This window comes from Phalacrocorax carbo, chromosome 3 (assembly GCF_963921805.1).
Source record: "Phalacrocorax carbo chromosome 3, bPhaCar2.1, whole genome shotgun sequence".
In the NCBI taxonomy this organism is placed as follows: Eukaryota; Metazoa; Chordata; class Aves; order Suliformes; family Phalacrocoracidae; genus Phalacrocorax; species Phalacrocorax carbo.
Window position 1 is genome coordinate 92,840,340 of NC_087515.1, and position 13,866 is coordinate 92,854,205.

General features: G+C 41.4%; 1 protein-coding gene across 4 annotated transcripts in view; it reads left to right on the forward strand.

The window, feature by feature from the left end:
* Window positions 1-13,866, forward strand: part of PHIP (pleckstrin homology domain interacting protein) — a 122,216-nt gene that overhangs the window by 26,692 nt on the left and 81,658 nt on the right. For 3 of the 4 annotated variants that reach the window (XM_064447764.1, XM_064447763.1, XM_064447765.1), the window contains exons 8-9: window positions 7,257-7,478; window positions 8,094-8,194. In XM_064447764.1, coding sequence (XP_064303834.1) covers window positions 7,257-7,478; window positions 8,094-8,194 — 323 coding nt within the window. Of the gene's footprint in view, window positions 1-7,256; window positions 7,479-8,093; window positions 8,195-13,721; window positions 13,777-13,866 lie in introns of those variants that run through there. The other variant, XM_064447766.1, reaches the window with a different exon arrangement.

Below are 13,866 nucleotides of genomic sequence, written 5' to 3' on the forward strand. Positions count from 1 at the left end.
AAATCAGTGCTTTGGGTGCTCGCATGTTTGTTTTAAGGAAGCAAAGGGATTAAAACTGAATCTGCTTAGAGCTTTATAAGCAGAGTTTAGAGGGGGGAAAAAAAGGCCCCTTTTTTCTCTAAACTGCTTATAAAGCTCTAAACAGCAAGCTTGCTAGTTCTGCTGTAAACCCGTGTTAACTTGTTCATCGGAATAGATTTGGAAGTGTGCATTACTGCGCTTGTTCAGCAACTTCTTTCCTCTTTCATTTTCCTTCTCTTTAGCTTCTCGGCAACCTAGTAAAAGTGAATACATCAATCTATAAGTGAAATTAGCCTCTGTGTGTACGATTGTCAGAAACGCTCTGTGCCTAAGCTAATAATATAAACTTTTTTTTAAACGAATAACACTGTGTCTTTCAAGGTGTTCAATATAAGTAAGATTTGGAGCATTTTCAAAAGCATTAAATGCTAACAACTACATTTAAATGCAGTTAAACAACAGTAAATTTAAGAGATCCTTGAATCTTCTTTCTTCTTGTAGATGTTCTGGGTAGGTGAGCATCTTATTGACAGGTCCCAAGTTCTACCTATTAATAAAAACCTATTCCTGAAGGTGGTTTACTTTCTTTTCATAGAAGAATTTGAGATGAGCTAAATGCAGCAATAAAGGTAGAATAAGATGCATAGTAGGTTGATTTATTGAGTCTTAGTTCAACCGGTCTGAATTAGAACAAGTGATCTAGAAAGAAATGGTCATTTCAATGGCTTGATACAGATTTTGAGAGAAAGAGATAAAATCAGAGTACAGAGCACTTGGTTTTCATATTCATACAGCCTAACATGATGGGGCAAAGAGCAAAGACTGGAAATGCTTGTTACAGTTTGAGGTTACAATTTGAAGAAGTTCTCAGGTAATTCAGAAGGGCTTCTGACATACATGCCAAATAATGGGATTGATATATACTTATGTTGCTGTGTTGTGGTTAAAATGACTACCAAAGTCCTAGCTTAGATGAAATTAAGAGAAATTACAGAATTTGGGTTGTACTTGCTGCTGGACTACTCTGATTTTTTTTTTTTAATGATAATGCCCTAAGGCTATTGGAAAAATTGAAGATTAATGCTCAGGAAAGAGTTGTGGCACTGCCCAAATTTTTGGAAAATTGTGTCTGTTAGTAAGGTGCTCTAGTGTGCTTGAGGTATAGAGCTTCCAGTGTAAAAGCAAAGGGATGGTTTGATGTGCAGTTTTATCTATGCGGTACTTTTGTCTTTGGCTCATGTTATAACTGCAATGACAGAGTAACTTCCCTTTAGAACAACTTTAAGAAGGGCTTCGGTGATTTCGAAGTTGTGGAGGAGCTGGAAGTGTGCAGGGGAGAGGAAGCTTTTTGTTACAGATACTGAGGGATGTGAAAAGGAGAATAAGAGGCAAATACGGGGCAAAAGCATCTTTCTCAACAGGGTGGTCATCCTGATGAGGAGAGCATTAGAATAGGAAAGATGTGGGAGGGAGACAACAAACCACAGTCACATGAGGAAATGGTAGACCAGGTGGGTAAGCAAAGAATGTGGGGTGATGTAGACGGGAGAAACCCTGAAAACAGCAAAAAGGGATGAAGGGTGGGTACACCCCAGGTGTACGCACACAGATCAAAAAGTAGATTATGGGGAAAGCTTTCACGCTGTGAGAAATCAGCCTGACTAGGTGCCCATCTGAAGTGCCTGTACACTAATGCATGCACTATGGAGAAAAGCAGGAGGAACTGGAAATCTCAGTATAGCTGCAGGACTACCATCTTCTTGGGACCAAAAGAGGTGGGGTGGGGTTGGGCAGCTCACAGGAATGGGGTGCTGCTGTGGATGGATACAGCCTCCTCAGGAAGGGCAGGCCAGGATGGCAAGGAGTGGGAGTGGCCCTTTATGTGAGAGAGTAGCAGGAATGCATGGAGGTCTGCCTGGGGACAGGTGATGAGCCAGCTGAGAGCTCATGGGTGGGTTACAGGGCAGACCAACATGGGTGACGCTGGGGTGGGTGTCTGCTACAGGCTACCTGATCAGTAAGAAGTAGATGAGACCTTCTTCAGGCAACTAGAAGATGCCCCACCTGCCTGGTCCTCCTGGAAGACTTGAACCACCCTGGTATCTGCTAGAGGGGTGACACAGCAGGGTGCAAGCAATCCAGGAGGTTTCTGCAATGCATCAATGACAGCTTCCTGGCAGAGGCCACTGCGAAGCTGACAATAGGTGCTCAGCTGGATCTGATAGTTCCTGTACTGGATCTGGCTGGGATGGAGTTAGCTTTCTTCACAGCAGCTCGTATGGTTCTGTGTTTTAGACTTGTGACAAAACCAATGCTGATAACACACCGATGTTTCAGCTATTGCTGAACAATGTCTGTAGACAGCCAAGGCCTTCCCTGTTTCCTACTCTGCTTTCCTCCTGCCTGCCTCCCTCTCCCCTCCCCCCCCCCCCAAATATATTGGGAGGGGGCAGAACTAGGCAGATGACCCGAACTACCCAAAGAGCTATTTCATGCTTCCCCTGTCCCACTGGGGTTGAGGTGGGAGTGATCAAGCAGCTGTGTGGTGCTTAGCCACCTACTGGGGTTAACCCACAGCACTTAGGAACAGTGAAGATCTGTTTGTGGATATGAAGGTCAGGGGCAGCCTTGGCTGCAGTGACCATGAGGTGGTGGAGCTCAGGATCCTGTGAGGAGGGGAACAAGGCAAAAAGCAGCATCACAACCCTGGACTTCAGAGGAGCCCAATTTGACCTGCTTGGAAGAATCCTGTGGGGTATGGTCTGGGGCAGAGAGGAGGGGTCCAGGAGAGCTGGCTGCTTTTTAAGGATCACCTCTTCCAGACTGAAGAATGGTTCATCCTGACGTGCAGGAAGGCCAGCAAAGGTGGCAGAAGGCCTGTGCTGGTGAGCAAGGAGCTCCTGACAAAACTCAGACACAAAAAGGAAGGGTGCAAGAGGTGGAAGCAGGCACAGATGACTTGGGAGAAACACAGAGCCACTCTCTGAAGGTTCATCAGTGGGGTTAGGAAGGCTGAAGGCAGCCTGGAGTTGAATCTGGCAAGGGATGTGAAGAGCAAGAAGAATGGCTTCTTCAAGTATATCAGCAGCAAAGGAAAACCTATGGAAAATGTGGGCCTGCTGAGGAATGGGGCGGGAGACCTGGTGACAGAGGCCATGGAAAAAGGTGAGATGCTCAATGTGATCTTTGCCTCAGTCTTTAGTAGCAAGACTTGCCTTCAGGAATCCCAAGTCCTTGAGACCAGAGGGAAAGTCTGGAGCAAGGAAGATTTCTCCTTGGTGGAGGAGGATCAGGCCAGGCAATGTTTAAATGAACTGGCCATACACAAATCCCTGGGACCTCTTGGGAAACTCCTAGAGGCGAGTGCTGAAGGCACTGGCCAATGACCCTGTGAAGCCATTCTTGATTATCTTTGAAAGGCTGTGATGATCAGGAAAGGTTCTTGAGGCCTGGAAGAGAGCAAATGGCACTTCTGTCTTCAGTAAGGTTGTTCCAGGGATCTACAGGGATCTACATTCTTCTTCATCTCAGTCACCTGAGAAGGTGATGGAGCAAATCTTCCTGAAAGCCATTCCCAAACATATTAACAAGAAGCATGGGTCTATGAAGGGGAAATCATTCCTTTCCAAATGGTAGTATTCTATGCTGAAATGACTAAGTTGGGCGAAGGACAGTAGTGGGTGTTCTTCTGAATTAGCGAGACTTTCAACCCTGTTACCCATGACATCCTTACTGATAAACTGATGAAGTATAGGCTTGATGAGTGGACAGTGAGATTGAAAATGGCCTGAATTGCCAGGTTCAGAGGGTTGTGATTAGCGCCATGAAGTCCAGCTGGAGGCCCGTACTTTTTAACATATTCTTTAAGGACCTGGTGATGGGAGACAGGGTACCTTCAGTAAATGTGCAGAAGATAATGAAACAGGAATGGTTGATACATCATCCTGGGTGACCTTCCCTAGCTGATCCTACTTGAGCAGGGGTGTTGCACTAGATGATATCTGGAGGTCCTTTCCCACATCACTGATTCTGTGATTCTGTCTGTTCATTGCTGTTGAACTCTACAGACTCTGTTTGTTTTCCCTGGGCTGACGCTGTAGCTGTCTAGCAGTTAGAGAAGGCAAATGTGTACCACAGAATCTCAGCATGGAAGTTTTATGTGTAAGTAGAAACAGTGTAGGCTCTCCCATTGCTCTCCTTATTCAGGAGGCAGAAAATGTAATTACTAACAATCTTCCCTTGTTATCTCTTTTGTGAAATAGGCAAATCCCTGCCACAATCCCTCTTATGACAGTTTTTAGAAGTAGAAACTGGTCGCTGCTTGCAGTAACTAACCAAGATTGCACATGGAAGCAGCCCTTAGTGGAGTATCGAGATTAAATTTTCAGAGCGCTACTTTTCTGTAGTGCTGATTGCTGCTCAGCCTCTGCATCTGTGGAGGACCAAAGAGAAATCTGAAATCTCAATACATACTTTTCTGTTTGTGGAAGAGGGAACTTCTCTTAATAGAATTACTTGATTAAAATGAGCATGCAGTGACACAGAATTTGACAACCTTAATTGGAGGCTCAGAAGTTTATGCCAAATAGAGAAGAGATATGGGCGAAGTTGTCTTGCCCACATCTCTGCATTCATGGGTGCACCTTTTGAAGAGCTGGGAAGGAAGAAAAGTCATGCTCACCTGAGGAGAAGTAGAAGCACGGCAGCCGGTAGATCAAAATTACCTGCCAAGGCAGTCCAGAAATAAAATACACAGTAAAGTTTTAAATTATCTTGATTTTGCATGTCTAGAGTCCCCCTGCAAAACATTCTGCTGGGTTATAATATTACTAATGCTCCAAAGAAGCCTTTTTACTGATGTTAGAGATCAAGACCTTCTGTAAAGAAGCAACCTGTATTTGTGATCCGTAGAAAAATGTGCTCCCTCAATGTACCTAAATACAATCAACTTTCTTCTTACTGTTTCAAAAACTGGGCCTATAGTTGTATTTCTTTGTGTTGAGATATGTGTCTTGTCTGAACTGATATAAATAAAACAGGAAGAGAGAAACTGCTGTGGATAACTGCCTGTAAGCCAGAAAGAACTTCTTGTTCACTAAACAAAAAGTAAGCCTGAGGAAGTTGCCTGGTTTGCAGGGTATTGCTACAAATGAGAATGGGTGTGTAATTGTTAGGTAACTGCAGGTATGCTGTTCCCCTCCTTCTCTCAGATACTAGTTTTGAATCTGAACTAACGTAATGAGTAACATTTAGGTACCTTTTCAAGTAGAGAACTGGGTTTTTTTTAATAGGAGCTACATTAAAAAAGTTAAGGAAATAAGGGAAAAGAAATTGTGTGTTCATCAGCATTAACATAAACAGGCTAGTTCAGGATTTATTTAAAAAAGGCAAAAACGAACAAACAAAAGCTTTCCAAATCCTTTCATGCATTCCTAACTGCAGGATGTATCAGGATTCCTTTTGAAAGCGTTTCCTGGAGTGTTTGCCTGGCTGTCCAGTGGGACAGCTCTACTTCACATGTAGTGGCTGTGTCAGTTAGAACTTCCCAAGTTGGTGTCTGGGAATTGAGCTGTCCAGAAGAGCAGCTAAATAAAGCCATGGCAGTGTAGGATTTCTGTAGTTATGTGGGATTAGGCTAGAGAGTGTACTAAATAAACAGGTAAATGATTTTTATTTTCCTTACAAAATCTGTAATGTTGAAAACAGTATCAGTAGCCTCTGAATGTTTTTTGAGATTTTTGGTTGTTAGATGCTTATGTTCACAGAATGCTTGCCAGTCTTTTAAAAATGATAGAATCGTTTAGGTTGGAAAAGACCTTTAAGATTGAGTCCAACCATTAACCCAGCACTGCCAAGTCTACCACTAAACCCTAATCACTATGTCTGCAGTCTTTTAAATACCTCCAGGGATGGTGATTCAACCACTTCCCTGGGAAGCCTGTTCCAATGCTTGGCAAACCTTTTGGTGAACAAATTTTTCCTAAAATCCAATCTAAACCTCCCCGGGTGCAACTTGAGGCCATTTCCTCTTGTCCTATCGCTTGTTACTTGGGAAAAGAGACCAACGCCCACCTCACTACAGCCTCCTTTCAGGTAGTTGTAGAGAGCGATAAGGTCTCCCCTTCAGCCTTCTTTTCTCCAGGCTGAACCACCCCAGCTCCCTCAGCTCTTGGTACCTGTATTCTGCATAGCTTTTTTGTTTGTTTGTTTTAATAAAACGTGGACGATAGTATTGCTCTGCCTTCCTAGTTCTTTAAAGCATAAATGCTAGCTAAACTTGTGCAGAGGTACTGTAAAGTATATGGAAGAGGAAAAACCCAGGTGAATTTTTTAACTGTGGTGTCACATTGTAACTTGCTGCAGCTCCTGTGTCTGTCCAGTAGGAGATCAGTGCCCCAGATGTTAAAACCCAACACCTAAGCGCATGAATGAAATGTGTACAGCAGATCTCTGTCAGTGTCTCTGTGCAATGTTCAGATGTCATTGTGTTGAGTGAGGTGTAAAGATATTCAGACTTTCAGGGAGGTGCAGGAATGCAATGAAAAATGAGGGGATGAATTCTGAAATTCTTGTTAGGGCCTTGAATTAGTTGTATACAGGTAAGCAGCTGTTACAATGACGTGGGAAGACCAGCAAAATATAAGTATGAATAGGTAGATGAAGTCTCTGAAGTTTGTTTGGAAAGAGTGGTCGTTTAGTGTTTGTTAATGTCAATATCAAAGCAGATTTATAGTACTTCACCTTAATGGAATAGCTGTTCGTACAGGCTCTTTACCTCACTCTTACTGTGGTAAGTATATTGCTAATGCTGGTAGGGCATGAAGATTAAACTGGTAAGATAAAGAACATAAGTGGATATAATGCTGAATGACAAACGCAGTACCAATTAATATTTAATTTTAACGTTTAATGTAAATTTTCATTTTAATGTATTGTAACAGCTTCTTCAGTTTGTGCTGGAGTTCTGAAAAAAGTGTCTTGCTGAAGAGCATAAATCCAACAACTTGCTGTAGAATTTGCGATTTGTATTACAAATGCATCATGCCTTGTATATACTGTTGAGAATTAATGTAATCTGATGCTGTGTTTTGAATGCAGTGTGGAAAACTGTTAACATTGTGGGTGGGGAATATTTATCTATGTATGCCACTGGTTCTATTCTTCAGTTCATTGTGTTAGTTAACTGTAACGTCAGAACAGCTAATGGTATGGCTGAAATGATTTCTCCCTTCTAGGGATCAGACGATTGCCTTGTAAAAATCTGGGCAACAGATGATGGAAGGTTGTTGGCTACCCTGAGAGGACATGCAGCTGAAATATCTGATATGGCAGTGAATTATGAAAACACCATGATAGCTGCTGGAAGCTGTGATAAAATGATCAGAGTTTGGTGCCTTCGAACTTGCGCACCCTTAGCAGTTCTGCAGGGCCACAGTGCATCCATAACATCATTGCAGGTAGGTTTTTTGCTTTGTGAACTCACCTGAGTGGTAGAATGCATCATTTGACTGAAAAAGGAACCACCCCAAAATGTTATGTGTAATATAAGTACATGCCTGGCAACTAAACCGTGAAATAAGAAGGAATTTCCACAGTACACATTGTGAAATAACGCGTGTTTATTATCAAAACTCCTGACCCTTGAAAAATGTCAGGCGTAATCCTGTTCAAAAAAAATTTCACGAGGCACGTGGGCAGTGCTGTTTTGAAGTATCATTCCTTTGCAGGCTGTGATTCTGAGCACAGGTACATTGAGTAAGAACTCCAGTTGCTGCTGAATAATTCGGGTGTTTCTGTTTAGAGTTGTGCACTGTTGCACAACTCTGGGTTGTGGGGAGGGAGAACCCAGAGTGCTTTGGCTACAAGGGTTGTTCTGAAGGAAGAGAGCGACTCTGAGAAGCATCGTGTTACTTTGGTGTTCATTGTAATTTACTGGGGAGGGTTTTTTCCTTAGGTATGGTTTGATACATGAATTATTTTGTGAGAAGTCAATGGCTTGAGGAACTTATTAGCACATCTGGAACAGATTAACAGGACACCTTTTCTTTTTTGTCTTCCCTCACTTCCCTCAGTTCTCTCCACTGTGCAGTGGCTCAAAGAGATACTTATCTTCAACCGGGGCAGATGGAACAATATGCTTTTGGCTGTGGGATGCTGGCACCCTTAAAATAAAGTTAGTTGCGATTTTATTTGTTGCTATTTCTTTGTTTGTAATTAAGAATGTTATACAAATGTTGGAGAAAAATTTGACTAAAACAAAACTTGTCACTGGCTGGTTCACTGTGGTTGTTGGGTGCGATCTATTTCTGATGTAGCTATAGCTTACTTATCTTTTAAGGACTAAGGTGATAGTAGAACTAACTGTTGAGGATTTTGTGGAGTGAAGCAAGTAACTATATAACCAGTTTTGCTGTTAATTTAGTAAAAAATGTCTTAGGACTTTTTAAACGTGATGTCAAAGTTGGTGCTTTTTGGTTCTGTTCTCATCTCGTAATCCCAAATCAAATGAAAATGATGTTGCTAAAGTGATTGCAATTTAGATTTGAAAGTCCAGATTTTTTAGGAGAGAGTAATGTCCTAGTGATAAATTAGGATGTGGTATTTTTTATGTTCGTTCTTTCCTTATTTCTGCTACCATTTCATAGTTCTCTTTACTGTAACGTGGCGGGAGGCAGCATTCTTGGGCAGCTGGTATTGGTGGCTGAACTTGAGCCTGAAGTTTCTGCCTTCACAGTGTAAAATACTAAAAAAGTTGTCAGGACCCTCATACAGATAGGCTTTGTAAAAATTAACTTGTTCAGTGGCTTTCAAATGCTTTTTTGCTCCTTTTTGTTTATCACAAAACACATGTAGCTCAAAATTGGAAGTAGTTGCTTTTAGTAATCATGAGTAATTTAGCTTTGGGGATGGAATATGTTCTTACAGATGAATTCTCCTGGTAGGTTAATTCCATTTTCTTGTAGTTTTGGTATTTGCTGTTAGAATCTCTTGCAGTGTGCCAAGGTTATGCAGGGCTTGTAGGTAGGTTTGCCACTTCTAGTTGTCTGTTAACTATTTTGATGTTCTCTGGGCATTTTGGCTCTCTTTGATACTGTAGATGAAGCTGCTTTTGCTGTTCTGTAGATGAACCTCTGCTGCCTGGTGCATGCTGTAGTCAAAGGAACACTCTCCTCCTTACTGAGGAGAGGATAAGTTTACATGCTTATTTTAATATGCGAAAGGGAGGAGTTGCAACCACATTGCTTTTCTCGAGCTCTTTTAAGTCTGAGCTCTTGTTGACAAGATAATCTTAATCTGCCTGTTTTTTAAACCTTTTGAGCTCACATGCTGCTTTATTTTACTTTTTTCTTTTTTCTCCTTTTCCTAAATAAAGTTTGAGTCTATAGAATTGTATTTTGAATCAAATTCTGTCATTAGAGAACAGGGGAATTAATGAGACTTCAGGGGGTTATAATACATAAACTGGAAGATGAATGTCTAGAAATTGGCAACATTTGGATGAATCATGGAGTTGGATGGGATTTGTCTTGAGGTAAAACTTAAGGAGTGGGAAAGCTGGCGTAGGTTATGGTAGGGGATTCTCAACTAATTCCTATCCATGGTGACATGTAAATGTAGAGTATAAATTTCCAGTGAAGTGTACTTGGCAAATATTAAAGGGCTAAAAGATTTTTGAGTAATGCTTTTGTGTATAAGTAGTTGCAGCAGATATGGTCAAACAGTGGCACAGAGGAAACAGATCAGTTCAGCTGTCTCATGCAGCACAGCAAGGAAGTGGTCTGGTAACCCAAGTCACGCCAGTGATTCATGTTGCTTAATGACAGAGCACACAGTAAATTTTTGAGACTAGAATTTGTATCATCCTTACCTTCTGTTCTAGAAGTATTCTATACGTTGTGTTTGAAAAGGCAGAGGGACCCTTTAAGGTGTGTTTCTTCCGTCTGGGAAAAGATGGGTGCGTGAAGATGACATGTACAGTCATGAATGTCTTGAGGAGGGCATGTAATGAGTAATTGCTTGTTGGCCCTCGTTGTACTAGAGGGTATCAAGCGAAGTTAGCCAACTCCAAATTGGAATGAGGTGGTTCTTTACAGAACATGCAGTTACGCTATGAAACTCCTTGCCACAGGATGATATTATGCATTATATGAAGATATCAAAAGATACCACTGTATGGTTTTTCTGCTCTTACACATCCGATTTTGGCTACTTTGGAGGCAGAGATACTGGTTTTAGGTCTTTGAACTTAGTAGAGCTGTTTATGTATTTGAAGTAATAGATGCTTTTTGATCAAAGCTAAAACTTGATAAATATACAGTGAAGTCTGAATAAGAAACAGGTATGTCTTCTGGGACTGGAACATAACTGTGTGTCACTTAAGATATCAAAATAGTTGGACACCCAGAAAAGTCTTAATGTAGCTCTTCCTGAATTGAACAATATATTAGGTCAGGAGAATTTGTTCTATAAACTTTCCTAACTGTGATTGTGTTTATTCCAGTAAATCATATTAAGTGACACTGGGAAACTAAGAGTCCAGTATAATTTTTCATGAGGAAGCTGCATTGTATGAACAGTGCATCTCACTAATGGTGTAGGTTGTCATACAGTTTTCAATGAGGTGGTTGCATTTCGGTACACCTTTAGATCTGGATCCGCTTCCAGAATTGCAGAAACGTGGCAGGTTCCCTCCACATCCACTCAGTAGTGTGCTAGGGGAAACAAGTGCCAGTGGTATAAGACCATGAAAGGAAAGAGATTCCTGTGAATTTTTTTTCATAAGGGCCTTTGTGGGGTTATTTTTTAACAAACATGATGTGTAGGCCATCTGGAAGAGAGAGTAACTGGTGGGGTGGGAAGTTTACTATAGCGACAAACGGAAGGACAAAAAATACAGGCTTGCTTCTGTTCAGTATCTCTAAAAAGGAGGAAAGCTGGAAGATAAAATGAGATCTCTTACCACAATTATTCTGGTTCTGAGCTTGCAGCCCTGCATCTCAGCTCCAGCACCCCTCCCGCCCCAGGCAAGAGAAATAGGAGCTTTTGGGCAAGACCGAAAGATCTGAGTAGTGCAGGTGAAGGGTGCTGTCACATGCTTCAGTCAGAACTTGATTTCATGCTCCTCCTGACGTTCACTGTAGCCTGTCCTTCAAGAATACAGTTTCCATCAGTGATGAAAGTGTGTTAGTAAATCGTCCAGTACTTTAAATTAGGACTGGTGCTGAAACCTTGAAATTTCAGCTGCTCAAGAGATTTAAAAAAAAAAAGTATACACACACATACACTCCCCATCCATTGCTTTTTATACTCAGCACTACTTGAATCATCTGGCAGTGAGTTAAGATTATGAGCTGTTGGGCAGCCTCATGACGATCATGTGGTTGATCGTAATTTCAAGATGATTGGCAGTGCCAGCAGTACTTTGCTGAACTTTTTAATAAAATTTGGGAAAGGCAGCATTTGGATACAGTACTGTGTTCATTGTGCTATTGAATTAAAAATAATCAGTTTTGTCCTTCACTACGCTGAAAATGGTTTCAGTGGAACCCAGCTTGGATGGTTAAGTCTACTGGATCAACTCCCTGTCTTTAACTGAAAATTGGACTTGGTCCCTCCTGGGAAGAACGACCCCTGAAGGCAATCTTTCTCTGCCAGCTTCTTCAGGAGATGAGGAAACTCGAAGTTGTTCTTCATTCTCCAGTTCTAAAATTAGATCAAAATATTATAGAGCAATTACTTTATCTCAACAGATCATGAAGAATTGGAAAACTCACTGCCTTTAAAACAGTCATATTTGCCATTAAAAGGGACTTTGATATCCTTTCAGCCTTCTAATGTCTAGTGCCCTATCCCATTTCTAGTTTCTGTTTTGTTTTGTCTTTTTAACCTCTGCAAATGTTTATTTTTTTTCATTCTTGTATTCAGCTTTGCCAGCAGCTCTGCTGCAGTATTAATAGTATCTCTGAAATTAGAGGCTTCCTATGTTGGTCTCCCAATTTTTTTATAACCTCGTTAATTGAGGTGTGTTCAGTATATAGGTCACATATATGGTCCAGACAAGAGATGCTTGGTGACAGAGCTCTGTTTTGATAAACTGCAAAGGGGGACACATTACAGTAGATTTGGTGCCATAGAATGAAACAAAGACATTGGCATGGCTGGCCACAAAATTCTCATGTTGCTCAAAGGAGACTGATCGGCCTTGTTCACGTGCTTCTGTGGCTGGTGTGGATGCCTGTTCCTCAGTATTACAGAGCCTCTTGCTTGCTCCTCTTCAAGTGAAGAGATTTCTGACCAGGCGGTACCACATATGTCCAAAAGCAGTAGCATTCCAGGTACATTAGGTTTCCAAATTGAGGCACGGTCAGGTTGGTGGTTGCTGCAGGTAAGGAAGTCGAGGAATGTAGTCCCAACAAGATGGGACAAAAAAATTTAAAAAATTAGGCAATCAAGACTTTCCCCGTATTTAGTCTCCTGTTATGATTCTGGATGGTGATAGAAAACATAAGAGTCAGATCCTGTATCAGCTGACAGCAGGGAGAAGAGAGAAAGTCAGCCTTGGGTCATCAGAAATTGAAGAATAGTCTGCATCAAGTTTAAGGGAGAATTGTTACAACTGGTCAGTGCATCAAAGTTAAATTAGTTGCACTGCAAATGTATCTTCTCTGAGAAGGATGCCGAGTTTGTTCTTCTGCCACCTGTTTGGATCACAAGTTTCCAGTGTTAGTCTGTTACTGGCAGACCATATGAACAAGGCAGCAGAACTGTCTCACAGATTTGGGTAGAGGAACTTATTATACTGCTTTTCTTTTCTATTTTTTCCCCCATAATTTTAAAAGAGGAAAAAAAACTTAGGAAAAACACGTGTTGCTGATTTTGACGTTCCTGTTTTGGACAAGATGTTGATTTCTCAGTTATCATCAGTGTGGTGTGATACTTCCCGTCCGCTTTCTTAAGCAGAAGGCACTTGATGTTAAAGGGGCTGGTCACACATCAGAATTCAGATATGCTTGAACCTTGTTTGTTAGCTTGTGAACAGAAACTTAATTTGGAGAGGTTATACCACACAGCTGTTTTCTGGGAAGAAGTCTTACTTGAGCCATTATGCGTCCAAAGTGAGGGTAGTCTGCAGGGCTTGGATTATTTAACCACTCCTGCACTGTTGCTGCATTTTGAAGAAGATGAGCTTGTGAGATGTTTCTATGGGTGAGTGTGTCCTGTAGTTGAGGCACACAGATCAAACTGCTTCTTTGTTGCTCTGAGTGCAGGTTATGTTTTGACTGCAGCCCCCCTTGTTTGTGGAGACCCTTGTGCAGACCCTCGGGTCTGTGTTGAACTTAATACAGGTCGTCTCCAGGAGGAAAATGGTTTACCAGGGATTTTCTGAACCTCTCTATAAAGTATTTATGAAGGTATCTTAGTGCTGTCCAACCACTTAATAATTCGATTGAGAATGTTTGTAAAGCGAAACAATTAGCTTGGTTTCTGTATGTTGCAAGAAATTACACTTTTGTCCACTTTCCCTGCTTCCCAAAAATACTTACTGCCCAGCTCATTTTGCAAAGACCACAGTCTGCTCTAGTGTAAAATAACACACGTTAGAGAGACATAAGCTGGAGAATTTAACTTGATTATTCAAACTAGAACATAAGTGCATACTTACTCTATTTTGCAGCTGTCCAAAAGGCAGAGTTCACAAACTACAGTGGAAGAAAACAGCAGCCTATTTATCTATTTGCACTTGCTCCAAATTATGTAAGCTGCATATTGAATCATCTGATAGTTCTTTTCATGTTAGTATCTCAGTTAAGAAGGTTTTCAACTGTTTCGTAGAATGGATCTTTG